Here is a 16,638-nt window from a genome sequence, read left to right as displayed (position 1 = left end):
CAGATTAGAGTCTGGCTGGAGGCCAAACATCATGTGATTATGGGCAGATCACGTAATCTTCCCATGCCTAAAAATGAATGTGTCCACTAGTGCTCACGTAAAGCACTTTGATACCTTCAGGTCAAGGTTGTGCTATATAAAACTGCAAAAAATAAATAACACGCCCACCAGTGGCATCATATTTCCTACTTTCTTTATCTGTAGGAGGCACACCCCCTATGCCTTGTGAATTTGCTCTTTTCCTGGCTGTGTGTACAACTAATGAATCTGGTGTTTTATGGCCTTTAATCCAGTCAGGGTCCAATGGGCATGCTTTATATATTTTTTACATTCCAGGGGTGATTACCCTGGATTTAACTGGCTGCTTAAATAAGCCATGTGTGGAAAACAGACAACCTTTAAGCATTGGAAGGGATTGCGCTGTTTTCTGTGATCCATTAAACGTCTCCACAAGAAAATCCTCTTCTTGTGGGATAGTTTGTAGGGTTACTTTGTGATATACAGCAGCCCTACTGATAAGATCATGGTATAACGTTTTAACATCTGGTGGAGAGGATTTGGATGGGTAGATGTTAGGATCTGTATCATCCGGTGGATTGGTATAATAAATTAGGTGACTGATCTGATTAAGTTTGTGGTTGCTCAGAAGGCAAGTGTTTCAGAGAGGGTGTCTGCACTGGCCTTGCTGGTAGTGTAGGTAGTATAGGAGAAGATGGAAAAGGAGGTGAAGGATTAGGAGGAGGAGGAGGAGGAGGAGGAGGGGAAGAAGGGAAACAAACAGGCTTGTGCCTGTGTCTTATTTGTCGAGCTGGTTCAGACCCACAAATGTCCTCCTGCAATGTGTTCTTCCTTTTGGGAAGCATTTGGGAAACAGGTGGTAGTGGTTTTGTGCCTAGTTTTCCAGTGTCCAGGTGTAGGAAAAAACAAAATAAATAGTCTAGTTTGTCTTGTAAGTGCTGAAGAATGGGCTGCAATTTTTCTTGTCGTGTCTCAGTGTAATCTTTTGTATTATTTGGCGGGGGGGCGTGGCCTGACACCAATGTAGACAGTCGAGGATCTCAGAGCTCCTCCGTGGCCTCCCTCCGTTTGAATAGATCCTGCAGCATTGCGGGGGGCCCTAACACCCCCCCCCATCCTGACTGGGCATACCTGGTGGCCAGGTGGGCGCTCCCTCGACGGTGTAGGCGACCTGGCGAATGAGAGGGGCTTGCTTCTTTACCCTGCCGCGGTTCTGCCTGGGGCGGCCCAAGATGGAGGCCGCGACCTGCCGGTGAGACCACTGTCGCCTGCTGCACGTTGGGGGCTGTGCATCGCCTGGGGGAGCAACGGAGGGCTTTGGTGCTGGCCCTGCAGCGGTGAATGACGGAAAGCGATCCTGCAGAGAGTGGGCTGAGCGGAGTGCTGTGATTGGGCATTGCTGCCTGGACCCAAGATGGCGGCCCGGAGCGGACATTGGGGAGCGACCTACTTGATGGTGCGGCAGACGGGAGGGCGCTCAGAAACAGTCAACAGAGTGGAACCGCTACTTGCCTCCTGCTGCGGACCGGAGCTATGGTGCGCCCATGGTGAAGTGGAGTGGGCCTGCTGGGCAGCTCCTGTGGCGGAGAGGCAGCCTTAACGGTGGTGAGTGACTGTCAGGTCCAGTGCCCCCTTTGATGCTGGATCCTGCTGCGGGTGGTGAAGCTCAGCTGTGAGCCCTCCGGTGCTGCTTGTAGTTGGGTCGGTGCACTACTGCCCCTTCAGGTGGCCTCCCTTGACTTGGGAGTGGCGGCCCGTATGAGTGTGAGGCTCATGTGCAGGGATTGCCAGCTCTGGTGGTGACGGCGGACATTAGAGGAGCTGCAGGAGGTCCTGCCCTCGTTTCCTTGTGTTCTTCGCCGGTGAGCAGGTGATACCCCCTTGGAGTGGAGGCTCTGGGGCTCTACCCGTGGGCAGCTGGATCTCTGTGGCACGTTACTACACCAAGGGTGACTTGTGGAGGCGCGGTGGGCAGGAGGACCTTCGCGAGTGTCGGGCTGACCCCCTGTGTTGCGTTGGCTGCACAGTGCTACCCCCTTCCATTCTCCTAACTCTAACAGCAGAGGTGCGGGAGCCGGTTCCTGGTCTCACCTGACTTGTTTGACACCAGTGTAGCTGCCCTGCTCATCCGTGCTTTTCCTGGGGCTTACTCTGCTGCATCTGCTTTGCTGACCGGGGTGGCTGCATTGCTTTATCGCTGCTGGAGCAGACGGCATTTGCGGCTGGTGGTGACTGGTGTGGACCTGGGTGAGCGCCCGCGATGAGACGAACATCAAGAAGACGGGGTTCGCTGTCCTCCAGGACGAAGATGGGGGGCACCGGTCTGAGGACGAGAAAGTCGCGACGCACACCCCTGGTGTGGAGACTCCGAGAGGCCCTTCTTTGGCGGATATAATGCAGGCCATCACGGCTTCCCGGGAGGCCCTCGAAACAAAGATAGACACTATTGGAGTGGACCTTGCGTTGCTAAAGGATGACCATAGGAAGTTGAAAGAGCGGGTGAAAGCGACCGAGAAGACGCTGGAGGAGGTGCCAGACAAGGTGACTAACTTGCAGCATTCCTTGACGCAGATGGAGAACAGGGTGCGGATACTGGAGTTGCGATCAGAGGACAGCGAAGGGCACTCTTGCAGGAATAACCTCCGTACAGTGGGAGTTCCAGAGCGTGCGGAAGGAGATGATGCAGTCTGGTACCTGGAAGGCTGGCTCCGGTCGGAGGTTGCTCCGGAGGGGTTGTCCCCGTTTTTTGCCCTTGAAAGAGCCCACAGGGTCCCGGCTAGGCCTCCTAAGCCGGGAGCATCCCCGAGACCGATGGTGGCGAGATTGCTGCACTACCGGGACAGAGGCCACCTCCTGCAGCAAGCTCGAGAGAAGCAACATCTACAAATCGATGACTCCAGGGTGATGCTCTTTCCAGATTACACACGGGAGGTTCAGAAACAGCGTGCCTCCTTTGTTGCTCTCAAGCGGAAATTGCGTCAACTTCACATTCCTTATGCGATGCTCTTCCCGGCGCGGCTGCGGGTGTTGGACGGCCCCAGCACCCTCTTTTTCACCACCCCGCAGGACGCGTGGCACTGCCTGGAGACACGGCAGGCAAGGTCGGAGCGGAGTTGGCCAGCGAGCGCTGCGGAGAGACGATCCCCTGACACTGTGTCCGTCGAGGGTTCTACCGCTGCCGGACCGTCGACTTGAACGAGACAGAGCTGTGCAGGCGGTGGTGGCGATCAGTCAGGGTGGTACCAGTCCAGCTTCTGCTTCTTCTAGCCGAGTGCTGGAGGGCTCTGGGTTTTTTCCGGATGGCAGCACGAATGGGGATTCCGAACCTGAACTTCCAGTGGTAACTCTGCAGACGGTGGACTTGTTTGGCTTAGCTGGGTTTGGATGGCGGGGAAGGGTGACCTTGTACTGCAGCCCAGGTTTGACTGTTGGAGGGGATTTCCCCAGTGCACACAGGGGAGTTGGCCCTACTTGAACGTCATTATTGGGGCTCCCAGAGGGCTGTTGCTGGCTCTTTCACATGTGGCTGGGGGAGGCTTTGGGTCCCTTTGGGTCGGCACACGTCTCACTTTCCAAGTTGGCAAGGTTGATGGTTCTTTTAGTTTGGATGGGGGCTAGTTTTAGGGAACCTATCCTGGGGTGTGGGAGTTGGGGTGCTGGGGTAGGGGGAGGAGAGGGTGGGACCAAGCATGTCGCAGGGGGAGGTAGGACGCGCAGCATTTTCTTTACCATGTCATGGCTACCGCCGTAGGTATTAAATTTTTATCTTGGAACATTACAGGGATGCACAGTAAGACTCGCCGTCACAAGATTCATGCTCATCTTCGTCGGCGTGGGATGCAGATAGCACTGTTGCAGGAAACACACTTAAATAAGCAGGAAGGGTTGGCACTACAACGGAGGTGGCGGCGACAGGTGTTCTGTACCACGTACTCGGCATATGCACAGGGCGCGTTGTTTTGGGTTTGGGCGGGGGTACCGTTTCAGAGTACTGGACAGGTGATTGACCCTGACGGTAGATATGTTGTGGTGACGGGGCGACTGGATGGCAGGGACATTGTTCTAGGGAGTATCTATGCCCCAAACACAGATCAGGCTTCCTTTTTTGCGCACCTTTCTGGGAAGTTGGCTCCCTTGTTGACTGGCGACTTTAATTGCATCACAGATGTCTCCCTGGATCACTCTCATCCCCCTCTCGCGGATTCCCCGATACATCGACTGGCTATGGTGCATCGAGACTGGCAGCAACAATGGGGGCTGACTGATACCTGGAGGGCGCACCACCCAGTTGAAAGGGACTATTCTTACTTCTCATCGTTACACGACCTCCATGTTCAGTTGGACTCAATCCTTAGCTCCCCAGATGTTCACGGAGCGATGGTACATAGTGAGTACTTAGCTAGGACATCATCTGATCATAACCCACTGCTGACAATTTTACACTGGCTGCGGTATCGCCCTCCCATTCCCACGTGGCGACTCCGACCAGACACGTTAGAGAATCCAGTGTTTCGTGCTACTATTGGGTCGGCCATTGAGGAATATTTTCGACTTAACGCCAACACGGCACCGTCCCTGTTGGTCGAATGGGACGCCTTTAAGTTGGTAGTTTGGGGGCGCTGTATAGGCGAGGTAGTAGGAGCGCGTAGAGTGTTGCTGCAAGACATCCAGAAGGCAGAACAGCAGGTGCGCGATTCGGAGAAGGAGCATTAGCAGTCCAAATCGAGAGAATGCGCTGCTTTGACTACAAGGCTTACATAGATAAGGCGCACGTGGAACGTGATAAGGCGGGGGCATTGCTAGCTTGGCTGGCCAATCCGTAGCGTAGGGGGACCCTGATAATGGAACTGCGGGGGCAGGGTGATGAGGTATTCTGCACCCAAAAGCACATTAATGATTACTTCTTACAGTATTATACCGAGTTGTACCGGAGCAGGGTGGGTCCCGGGTACCTGGGGGATGAGGAATTTCTGCCAAAGGCGGAGTTACCACAGCTTGAGGCTGAAGGCGCTGAGGCTCTGGGTCAGGACATTGAAGCGGGCGAGGTACGCAGTGCCATAAAGCACATGGCCAGGAACAAAACCCCGGGCACTGATGGGCTCCCTGTTGAATTTTATGCAGCCTACACGGATGTTCTAGCTCCCTGTTTGGAGGCGCTTTATAACACGGCACGCCGGGAGGGTGCCTTCCTCCACGCGTGAAGCCCTCATAGTTCCCCTTCTTAAGCCGGGTAAACCTGCTTGGGACCGTTCCTCGTATAGACCCTTAGTGATGCTCAATCTTGACTACAAGATCTTAAGCCGCATCTTGGCTAGTCGGTTGATACCCCATATGATGAAACTGATCCATGAGGACCAAGCCGGATTCATTCCCTCCCACAACACTGCGATGAATGTAGCAGACTTCTGCGGATCTTGGGGTCCGACTCCTATGACAAGGAGGAGGCCTGCATTTTTGCAGTTGACATCGAAAAGGCGGAGTGGCCTTACCTTTTTAATGTATTGCGAGCTTTCGGACTGGGGGAATGTTTTGTACAGTGGACGGCGCTGCTATACAGTGATTCTACTGCTAGGATGAGGACAGGGGGCTTGATTTCTGCTGCCTGTGCGGTCGCTTGGGGGACGAGGCAGGTGTCCCCGTTGTCCTTATTATTATTTGCTGTGGCGATGGAGCACATGGCTGCTCACGCCAGGTCAGGCCGGTATTTTCCAGGGCTATTAGTGGAGGGACGAGTGCAACACATAGCATTATATGCGGACGATCTCCTCATGTTCTTGCCGGATGCTGGAGAAGCCCTACGAGGAGCGAGGGTCTTGCTGGAGACCTTGGGGAGGGTGGCGGGCCTCGGGGTGAACTGGACCAAGTCGTGTCTATTTCCTACCAGGCCGGACGGGATGGTTCGTCCAGGGGATGTCCAGTGGGAATACCGGTGCTTGCCATACTTGGGGACTCAGATCTATCATGCTACCGATGATCTATTGGAGGGCAATGTGGGGCGGGCAGTGCGCGGATCGAAAACCTGTTTTGATTTTTGGGGGACTCTTCAATTATCGGTGGCCGGGTTTCTCTATTATTTTGTGACCCTCCCAGTTTGGGTCCCGTGTAAGCTCTTCGCACTGCTGAACATTTTGATTACAGGATTCATCTGGGGAGCTGGGAGACGGAGGGTGGCGTTAATTACTCTGCAGAGACCCAGGGCAGAGGGGGGCCTTGCGTTGCCAGACCTGGAGGCCTATTACCCTGCCACGCAGCCTCAATGGTTTACGAAGTGGGTGGCGGGCCATATTAGGCGCCCGGAGGACCAGGGTGGGTCGGATCCGAGTTGGCACCTTTTGTCGTGTGCGTTGCTACGAGTCCCGATGAGAGGCGCCTCAGTGCCGCCGGATTTCGGGACGGTACGACCATGCTGGGCACGCCTAGCCAGGAGGATGCATGTCGCGACCCCTTATGCGCCCGAGATCCCTTTGCGGATGTGTGGGGTGTTGCCTCATGGGGGAGATTGGAGCCGGTTGTTGGCTTGGGAAGAGGCGGGAGTTACGGCAATAGGTGATCTTTAGGAGGATGGTAATCTCCCTTTTAACGACCTTAGAGAGCACCACGATCTCCAGCGGGGGACTTCCTCTTGCATGCAGCTCTGACTGCGGCTATCAGAAAACACTGGCGAAAGGGACTGTTGGAGCCGGATACGTCTCTCGCTTGTCAATATGTAGTTATGGCGGCAAGTACTTTTAAGACTGTGACCTGCCTATACCGGCGGATTACTTGCGATATGCGCCAACCCCTGACGGCATTGCGACTCAAGTGGGAGGCTGATCTGGGGGAACCCATTGCAGAAAAACCTTGGGAGGAGATCGTAGAGCGGCCATGGAAATGTTCCCGAAACGCGCGCTTCCAGCTCATCCAATTCTATGTTTTCCATAGGGGATACCTCACGCCTAGTAAAATCGCAGAGTATTTTGGGGGGTCGGACACTTGCCCCCGTTGGGACCAAGATGGGGTGAATCTTCTCTACAGGTTCTGGGATTGCCCGCGGGTGGGAGACTTTTGGCGGGAGGTGACGACTGCTCTGCTAACTGTGACGGAGAGGGAGCTAGCGGTGGTACCGGGGGGTCTGCTTGTTGCATTGGTTCCCACACACTGCCAAGACTAAGGTTACCAGCCGGTTCATTGACCTGGGGCTGGTCTTGGCTAAAAGGGAAATTACTTCCCACTGGAAGGCGAGGCAGGGGCCTAATCTTTTGCGCTGAAATAGGGAGATGGTGAAATGGGCATGAAGTGAAGGGAACTATAGATTACGTTTGGCTCAGCGTAATGGACGTGAGAAATCACAAGAAATGGCCCGGGCATGGGTGGCACTCCTGGAGCTGTTCAAACATCCGTCTGTAAACGACGAAGAGGCTCTTGAAGAGGGGGATATGGCACAGGGCCCCTGAGAAACCCTCCACGTCTGTGGGGGTATAGGACGAGGGGAGGGCACTGGGACCATGATAGGCAGCTTCCCTCTGTGCTTTTGATACACTCACTGCTGCGCCCTGTGGGATGGGGAGTCTGACAGGTGGTACAGGAGGCATCTTTGCCCTCTTGCATAACTTAGAAACTGGCGACATGCTTGGGAGGGTGGTTGGGGTGGGGGTTCTGTTGGGGGGGGGGGGGGGGGTTTGAAAGGGAGAGTCTTTTTATTGCATCACACCATTGTCCTAGATCAACCCTGCGGATGGACTGCGCTGCATCACGGACGCCTTATGGGAAGATGGGTGAAACTTTGTATTCAGAATGGCGGTCTGTCCGTTATACTTCATCCTGGTTTCCTCTGTTGGCCAGTTAGTGGGCGGGGGAATTGAATGTGTAATTACATAAAACTCAATAAAAGTCTGTTTAAAAAAGAAACTCTTTGGTATTTTTTGACGTGGAAGACACTGAAGAGTCTGTTGTGCCGGCTGCAGTCTTTGGGTATGTGCTTCCGATGCCAAAGGCTCAAGGGCTTGTTTCGATGGTGAAAACATTGAGGATGACCCATTTTTCAGTTCCAAGGCTTATCTTGGATCCAAGCCTTTTCTCGGATGCAAGGCTTTATTCGGATGCAATTTGTGCTGCTTCGACTCAGAGTCTTCACCTGACTTCGAGTGTGCGGATGTGGTGTGTTCTAGAGCTGCCACCAAAATAAACTTTAAAGCTTTTAATTTTTCGACGCTAGTCGAAGGCTTTCCAGGCAGAATGGACTTGTGTGTGTGTGCCTGTTGGTGGAGACCTCCATGGCCCGAATGCAGTGGAGCTCCGAAAACCAGTTTGGGTGGTTTGGGCTTTTGCCAAGGTGCTCATGTTCCCCTGTGTGGAACTGGAGTCTGAGTCATAACTGTCCTCACTGCTAGCCAGCAGTATCAGGACATCTAGTGGTGCCGTTTGCGTCTCTGTGTCCTCTGTTTCCTGATCGGGGTCTGGCGACTGCTCCCCAAAGATATCTGGTGCTTCTTCTGTGGGTCGCAGCATGGTGGTGGGGGCCCAACTGCACTGCCTTTGCTGACTAAGTGTTTTTTTCAACTGGAACGCCAAGCACGCCTCAATGGAGCCTCATCGTGTTTTGTTGACAAACAGATTGCACACTTTGTGTTGATCTTGCCTTGAGTACTTTGCATGGCAATTGGCGCAAAAGCTAAACGGCATGTTTTCCGTCCCTCGTGGATGGTGTCCTTCAGAATGGAGGCGAAGAAGTTTTGGAAGGTTGGGCCCGAGCATGGGCAGGCGCTGTTAAATGACCAATGACCAGCTGATGTTGTTTGGTTAGGAAACCTTTAGATTGGAGAGAAAAAATTAGCACTGGAAAGACCTCATGAGGAATTAAGCTTTGGTCCCGGAGCTGCGATATTGATGTCCGAGCCCAATGGCGGTAAAAAACAATCTATCAAAGGAGCCGAGCAACATATGCAATACACACCATACCTTGTGACTCGAACACTTCTGTGAAGAAAAGCAACTTGTAATCGTCCGGCGCCAACACTAGATGGCAGGATAATGCTAAGCATCTGTATCTACAGCCAACACATGCTATGAATACTTTATTTTAATGTGTGCACAATACTTAACGATATTCACAGAGACAGCATTACCTGCTGCAGATCTTCACTTTCAGACTTCAGCTGTGCTACAAGGGCTCTCATGCAGCCCTTCATGGAACACAAAGTGGCCTGCGAGAAAATATAGAAATAGTTTTAAAAATCATGGGGCGACAGGTTTCAGACATTTTTATTTGCATGCTGTACCCCTATGGAAACTAAAATGTAGCCGCTTTTTAACTATTTACATGCAAGATTTCATTGCATTACATCAATAGACATCCCACTATAAACACCAGAACTCTACACAGCACTCAAGGAGTTTACAGATTGAAGATTGAGGTGCACATGTGTTAAAACCAGTGTACTAGGAACATAGACAGTCTAACAAAATGTTACATTTTAACTGATTCTTAAAAGAAATTATCTTCAAGTACTACCTCCCTATACCTACCCACAACTGATTACTGATGGAATGCTAATTTTTACTCCAACTTTCTCAGTGAAGCACTTTATAGGCAAAGAAAAGATGTAACTAATTGAGTATTTAAGTGAAAGTGATCAGCAACCTGGTCACATGAGATGAAAAGTTAGTTACATTTACCTGAAAATGAGTGTGCCAATTCAGGTCCCACCTATGAAGTGTAGCGGTATCGTATCGTAAAATACTGTATTAATGATTACTGATTTCTGACTGGTAAAAAAGAACAAGTTACTTGCCTTCGGTAATGCTCTTTCTGGTAGAGATTCAATCTAGCCACAGATTCCTCACCTGTTCAATATTTCTCATGCATCAGGCTGGATCTGGAAAGTTTTCGGGAGAACCTCTGCGAGCTGAAAGGTTGGTTCCTTGCAGCTTCGCACTGACGTCGTTCTACTCCAGATATGTTTTACAGGTCCTACATAGGTGCAGCTCAACGCACTGATGTTGCTTTTGAGACTTCCCATTGTAGTGCTTGATAGGGTGAAACCAACACTAGATCCTCCATGTTGCCATCTGCTTATGACCATAGTGATGCTAAGCACTGTTGAAGAGGTCTCATATGTAGTCTGGAATGTGGTATTATTGCTATGCAAGAAGCTATCATACCTAGAAGATGTATCCCCATTGTAACTGTTAGGCGACGATGCGGCTGAATAAGATCCAGTTTGTTCTGGAGATTGAGAACCCTGAGTGGATTGGGGTAAGCTTTTGCTGTTATCGAATTGAGTATTGCTCCTAGGTATGGCTGTATCTGGAGAGGCTGTAGGTGGGATTTTGTTGCATTTATTGTGAACCTTAGTCTGTGTAAAAGATTGATAGTGATTTGGGGGTCCTGTAGTCATTTTTGGTTGCTGGAACTCTTGATCAGCCAATCGTCTATGTAAAGGAAAACTTGTATGTTCTGCCTCCTTAGGTTTGCATTAACCACCACAAGGGCAGCCCAAACCACCTGAACCAGGGGCATATAATAATTATTCCAAACAAGGGTTCAGAGCATACAATTTCACAGTAAGTAAGAACCATTAATGAACTAAAATTTACAAGTATAGCAATGCACACATTGAAATACCAAAAAATAGAAGAAATAGAATAAAAGACCCTAATGGAAAAATATAATAATACAAAATTTATTCAGTGAAAAATATCACCAGGGCTCGGTATCGCAAGCTGGCACATATAACATATTACAATCATATACAAAACCAGACAGGTGGCGGACAAGGAGAAAGAAACATAGAAGGCAGAGTTTCAAAACTTTACATAAAACTCCGACAAACAAAGCAATGTGTCCTCCAATAATTGCGGCCACAGTAGCGTTGACGGCGTTTCGACCTTTGGCATTAATCCATGGTCATCCTTAGGACATAAAAATTTAACTGAGCATCCCAAATGAACAGTCTAAAAATAAAAACAGCATAATTGCACTCAATTAGATTAAAAAGGGTCAATGAAATGTTTTTTAGAAAGTGTGCTTTCCCAAAACCAAAAGAAACTATCTTTAAAAAAGGGGTGAGAGCAAAAGGAAAGAAACCTTCTACCGTACCCAATGAATGGTCATCAATAACCAGTGCATAGCAGCTAAAGAGATGAATCAGTGTGTTGTTAGTATAAACAAAATTTGAGAAATTAATCAAAAGAACTGTGTGTATTAAATACCAACACCATGGTAGCATAGAAGCTTCAAGGGAACTTACATATATATCAAATGGATTCTATGTTGCTCTAAATTCAATTCAGCAACTGACCACCAAAGCAAGTTAGACAATTAACAGTCTCGTGGGGCCAAAAACGAATTAATCCACTTCAAGTTATGCCCGTGTAGTTACCAGGCTAAACCGCAAAAACTATTTTGGAAAATGATAATTAATAATCTGATAACAACAATTGTTTTAGGTTTCAATATACGCATTTTACTTACAAAGGTTATATATATATAATGAGATAGTGTCTACCTATAATGCCTAAAGCGATTAGCTATAGCAATCTAATGTTTCACGTAAGTAGGGGGCTTCAAATGATCTGAAACGATAAACCAGTTGTGACTTTACAAGACTCAAACAAGGTGAGTCAAACCCGCTTAACGGGGTTAGCTTGCCACACGGTGGGTAACTTCACCGGCATCGTATTTTTGAATTAGCGGGAAGGAATGGAGGAGGCAACTTTGCGCGAGGCGTAGCAAAAGGCCTCATCGCCATAAAATATAAGAGGGGGGGGAAAAGGGGGGAAAAGAGGGGGGGGAAAGGGGGGAAAAGAGGGGGGGGGCAAAAAATTAATTATATCAGTCGCTACAGACTATACCGAGAGTATATCTACCGATATCATACTTAAAGCTGTAGCAATCAGATATTGCCGCCTAATATTTTACGAAAAAAATTAAATATCAAAAGCTAAAGGAAATAAGACTGCGAGTGTCGCAAGGTTCAATAGAATAGTCGCAAGACCGCTTACCAGAAAGGGCGTGCAGATTCCTATCTTTAACTTATCTAGTCACCTTTTATCTATGGACGAGATTTCCCTTTTGAGTAAGGGACTAAGTTTTGTGCCTACCGAAAAAATCCTCTTTGTTTGAGGTCCAAATGGAACTTTTGCAATTTTTTCAAAAATTACGTCTAAAGACCTTTTTTCTGAGTAATACGAGCAATGATTATTTTAATCCCTCTGGACTGAGACCACCATCTACCTTTAATCCACCGACTAGTAAAATGCCTGTTGAACTGTTGGCATTTGAAGCTATGGTATTAAATGATGTTACAAGCCTGTATAAAAACTTTGAATATGTACCATACAATATCTCTTTGTCTGAACGCCAAGCCCTCAACAAATTGAAAGAGAACCATGACATAATAATAAAAAGTGCGGACAAAGGTGGTGGGATCGTGGTCCAGTCTACTGATAAATATAAATTGGAGATTAAAAGACAACTTGATAATGCTGAGCACTACCGGATGCTCAGAACCAATCCTCTATCTGAGATCCAGAAATCAATATTGGATGTGACAACTGATGCTAAATCGGTTGGTTTCCTTAGTAATAAGGAATTTCTGTACCTCAATTCGAAAAATCCAAGAATTCCTTTACAGTACACTCTCCCCAAGGTGCATAAGAGTATGGAAAATCCACCAGGCCGGCCCATAGTTTCTGGCTGTGGGTCGGTCTTGGAGCCTCTTTGCAAATACATTGATGTTTTTATAAAAGATCTAGCAATGAAAACCACCAGTTATGTACGTGACAGTGGTGATATAATTGTACAACTAGAAACTATGTCTTTTTGCCCTGATTCAGAGATGTTGGTGTGTTTAGACATTGAGTCTTTATACACCAACATCCCTCAAACACAAGGAATTGAGGTAATCAGGAGGGCTCTTAATACACGTCAAGCCCCCATGACAGTACCAACTGAATTTATTGTTGACTTATTGACAATTTCTCTAACTAAGAATTACTTTGAATTTGGTAGATGTTTTTATTTACAGATTAAAGGTACTTCTATGGGGGCTTCTTATGCCCCCAATTTTGCTATTTTGTTTGTGGATGATTTTGAACAAAACTTTATTTATGATTGCAGGCACAATCCTTTTTTCAGTAGCATTCGCCATTGGCGACGCTACATTGATATTTTATTTATTTGGACTGGGACGTGTGTTGAGCTCACTGATTTTTTGAGTTGGTTAAACCTTTGTTCTTCTGATTTAAAATTTACCTCTCATTTTAGTAAGACTCACATTGATTTTCTGGATTTAACGATTTTTCCTCATGAAGGAGGTTTGACTACTAGACTTTTCACCAAACCCACGGCCCGGAACACTTTACTCGAATATTCAAGTCATCACCCCAGAGGCCTGAGGGACGGTCTGCCCTTTGGACAGTTTCTGCGTATTCGCAGAAATTGTTTTTTCAAAAATGACTACTTTGTTGAGGCAGGTAAATTGGCAGAGAAATTGCGACAACGAGGATATCCACGTAAATTGGTGAAGAGATCTATGAAAAGAGCGTGGTATAACCACCGCGAGTTTTTGTTAACACCTAAAACTCGAAAGCCAATGAACCGTATTCCATGTGTCACTACTTTTGGCACTCAAAGTAACCATATCTCGGCTATTGTTCGTAAACATTGGCCCCTAGTGAAATCTACTGGCATTACTAATGAGGAACCTCTTTTTTCCTTTAAAAGAGGTAAAAATTTACGTGACTATTTGGTTAGAGCAGCTTTGCCTTAAAAAAAAACCCCTAGCTTAACATCTATGTGGGGTCTCAACAAAATTGTGGGACACTATAAATGTGGCGGCTGCCTCATGTGTGATTCCAGCCTGAATACGAAGCAATTTATTCATGCGAATATCTGTCATGACTTACGAGAATATTCGAATTGTAACACTCAGAAGGTGATATATGCGGTTTGGTGTCCGTGTGACCTCATTTATATTGGTCAAACAACTCAGAAGATAAAGATACGCCTGGGCCAACATAAGAGTCGTATTCGGTGCAAAACTGAGAATGCGCCTTTGGTGGCACATTTTTTGGAACATAACCATGCACCAACAGACATTCGTTGGCAAGTAATTGAAGTGGTGCATACTCGACTGAAAGGAGGTAGCAATACCAATATTCTGAACAAAAGCGAATGCCGTTGGATTTTTCGCTGTAACAGCATAAACCTGGGTTTGAACACCATGGAAGAATGCCACTCTCTTACCTTTGGGTAATAATTATTCCCAGTGGCATGACTTCCTAGGCACATACTTCTGTATATTGACTATATATATCAGTCTCTATGAAATAAATAATACAGGATACCGTGTTGCAAATGCTTAAGCCTACTGATTAATGCTATCTAAGTCAGTGAAACGATGAAAATTGTGATTTATAAATTGTGCTGTAACATAGGATTTTTTGTGATTATATGAATTATATAAAATAACTTTATTGCTATCTATCCATGTATTGCTACATAACAATGTTCAAGCTGTTTTTTGAACCATGGGAATCATGTCATTACAATGAATTTATTTGTGATTCTATAAAATGTGTATAACATCCGATTACAATATGAGCTTGCAATACGATGGTTTAAGTTGACAATTTGTATCTGGGTAACGAAGAAGTTCAAACTATGCTTTTGAAGCTGCTTGATATCTTGGCACATAATCATTGAATTAAAAATTTCTTTATTTCCATTACTATTTTTTGTGGTGGTGGGACTAACACTCACTTTGTGATAATTGGTAAAGCTAACTCTGGATCTGCTCATATTCCTATCTGTTTTTACCAGATCCAACATGGCGCTGGGGATTTGTTATGCCTCGTGTTAAGTCCCTTCTTTATTTCTTTAAGCCGTTTTTTAAGACATGACACCGGCGAATCGGTGTAATGAAGCTGCCAGTCGGTAATTAATTTGCTGTGCTGCACGCCCTTTCTGGTAAGCGGTCTTGCGACTATTCTATTGAACCTTGCGACACTCGCAGTCTTATTTCCTTTAGCTTTTGATATTTCCTTTTCTTCGTAAAATATTAGGCGGCAATATCTGATTGCTACAGCTTTAAGTATGATATCGGTAGATATACTCTCGTTATAGTCTGTAGCGACTGATATAATTAATTTTTTGCCCCCCTCTTCCCCCCCCCTCTTATTTTTTATGGCAATGAGGCCTTTTGCTACGCCTCGCGCAAAGTTGCCTCCTCCATTCCTTCCCGCTAATTCAAAAATACGATGCCGATGAAGTTACCCACCGTGTGGCAAGCTAACCCCGTTAAGCGGGTTTGACTCACCTTGTTTGAGTCTTGTAAACAGTCACAACTGGTTTATCGTTTCAGATCATTTGAAGCCCCCTACTTACGTGAAACATTAGATTGCTATAGCTAATCGCTTTAGGCATTATAGGTAGACACCATCGCATTATATATATAACTTTGGTAAGTAAAATGCCTATATTGAAACATAAAACAATTGTTGTTATCAGATTATTAATTATCATTTTCCAAAATTGTTTTTGCGGTTTAGCCTGGTAACTACACGGGCATAATTTGAAGTGGATTAATTCGTTTTTGGCCCCACGAGACTGTTAATTGTCTAACTTGCTTTGGTGGTCAGTTGCTGAATTGAATTTAGAGCAACATAGAATCCATTTGATATATATGTAAGTTCCCTTGAAGCTTCTATGCTACCATGGTGTTGGTATTTAATACACACAGTTCTTTTGATTAATTTCTCTAATTTTGTTTATACTAACAACACACTGATTCATCTCTTTAGCTGCTATGCACTGGTTATTGATGACCATTCATTGGGTACGGTAGAAGGTTTCTTTCCTTTTGCTCTCGACACTTTTTTAAAGATAGTTTCTTTTGGTTTTGGGAAAGCACACTTTCTAAAAAACATTTCATTGACCCTTTTTAATCTAATTGAGTGCAATTATGCTGTTTTTATTTTTAGACTGTTCATTTGGGATGCTCAGTTAAATTTTTATGTCCTGAGGATGACCATGGATTAATGCCAAAGGTCGAAACGCCTTTGACGCTACTGTGGCCGCAATTATTGGAGGACACATTGCTTTGTTTGTCTGAGTTTTATGTAAAGTGATGAAACTCTGCCTTCTATGTTTCTTTCTCCTTGTCCGCCACCTGTCTGGTTTTGTATATGATTGTAATATGTTATATGTACCAGCTTGCGATACTGAGCCCTGGTGATATTTTTCACTGAATACATTTTGTATTATTATATTTTTCCATTAGGGTCTTTTATTCTATTTCTTCTATTTTTTGGTATTTCAATGTGTGCATTGCTATACTTGTAAATTTTAGTTCATTAATGGTTCTTACTTACTGTGAAATTGTATACTCTGAACCCTTGTTTGGAATAATTAATCCTTAGGTTTGCAGCTACTACTGCTAGACACTTTGTGAACACATGTGGAGCTGTTACACTTAATGGTAGTACCTTGTATTGATAATGGTGTCCACTTACCACAAACCGTAGGTATTGACGATGCGCCGAATGGATTGGTTTGTGAAGTATGAGTCCTACAGATTTAGTGCAGTCATGAAGTCGCCTCCTGCAGTAGTAGTATTACATCCTGTAGTGTGACCATGT

The 16,638-nt window shown here is 46.6% G+C and overlaps 1 protein-coding gene across 12 annotated transcripts in view; it reads right to left on the bottom strand.

Moving 5' to 3' along the window:
• The window catches only part of APC (APC regulator of Wnt signaling pathway), an 858,190-nt gene that overhangs the window by 104,433 nt on the left and 737,119 nt on the right, over window positions 1-16,638 (bottom strand). For all 12 annotated transcript variants that reach the window (XM_085632601.1, XM_085632600.1, XM_085632606.1 and 9 more), the window contains one exon: window positions 9,123-9,200. In XM_085632601.1, the coding sequence (XP_085488727.1) occupies window positions 9,123-9,200 (78 nt within the window). The remainder of the gene's footprint in view (window positions 1-9,122; window positions 9,201-16,638) is intronic.

This window comes from Triturus cristatus, chromosome 2_1, assembly GCF_964204655.1.
Source record: "Triturus cristatus chromosome 2_1, aTriCri1.1, whole genome shotgun sequence".
Taxonomy (NCBI): Eukaryota; Metazoa; Chordata; class Amphibia; order Caudata; family Salamandridae; genus Triturus; species Triturus cristatus.
The sequence above is the reverse complement of the archived record's forward strand: the minus strand, read 5'-3'. Positions and strand labels throughout refer to the sequence as shown.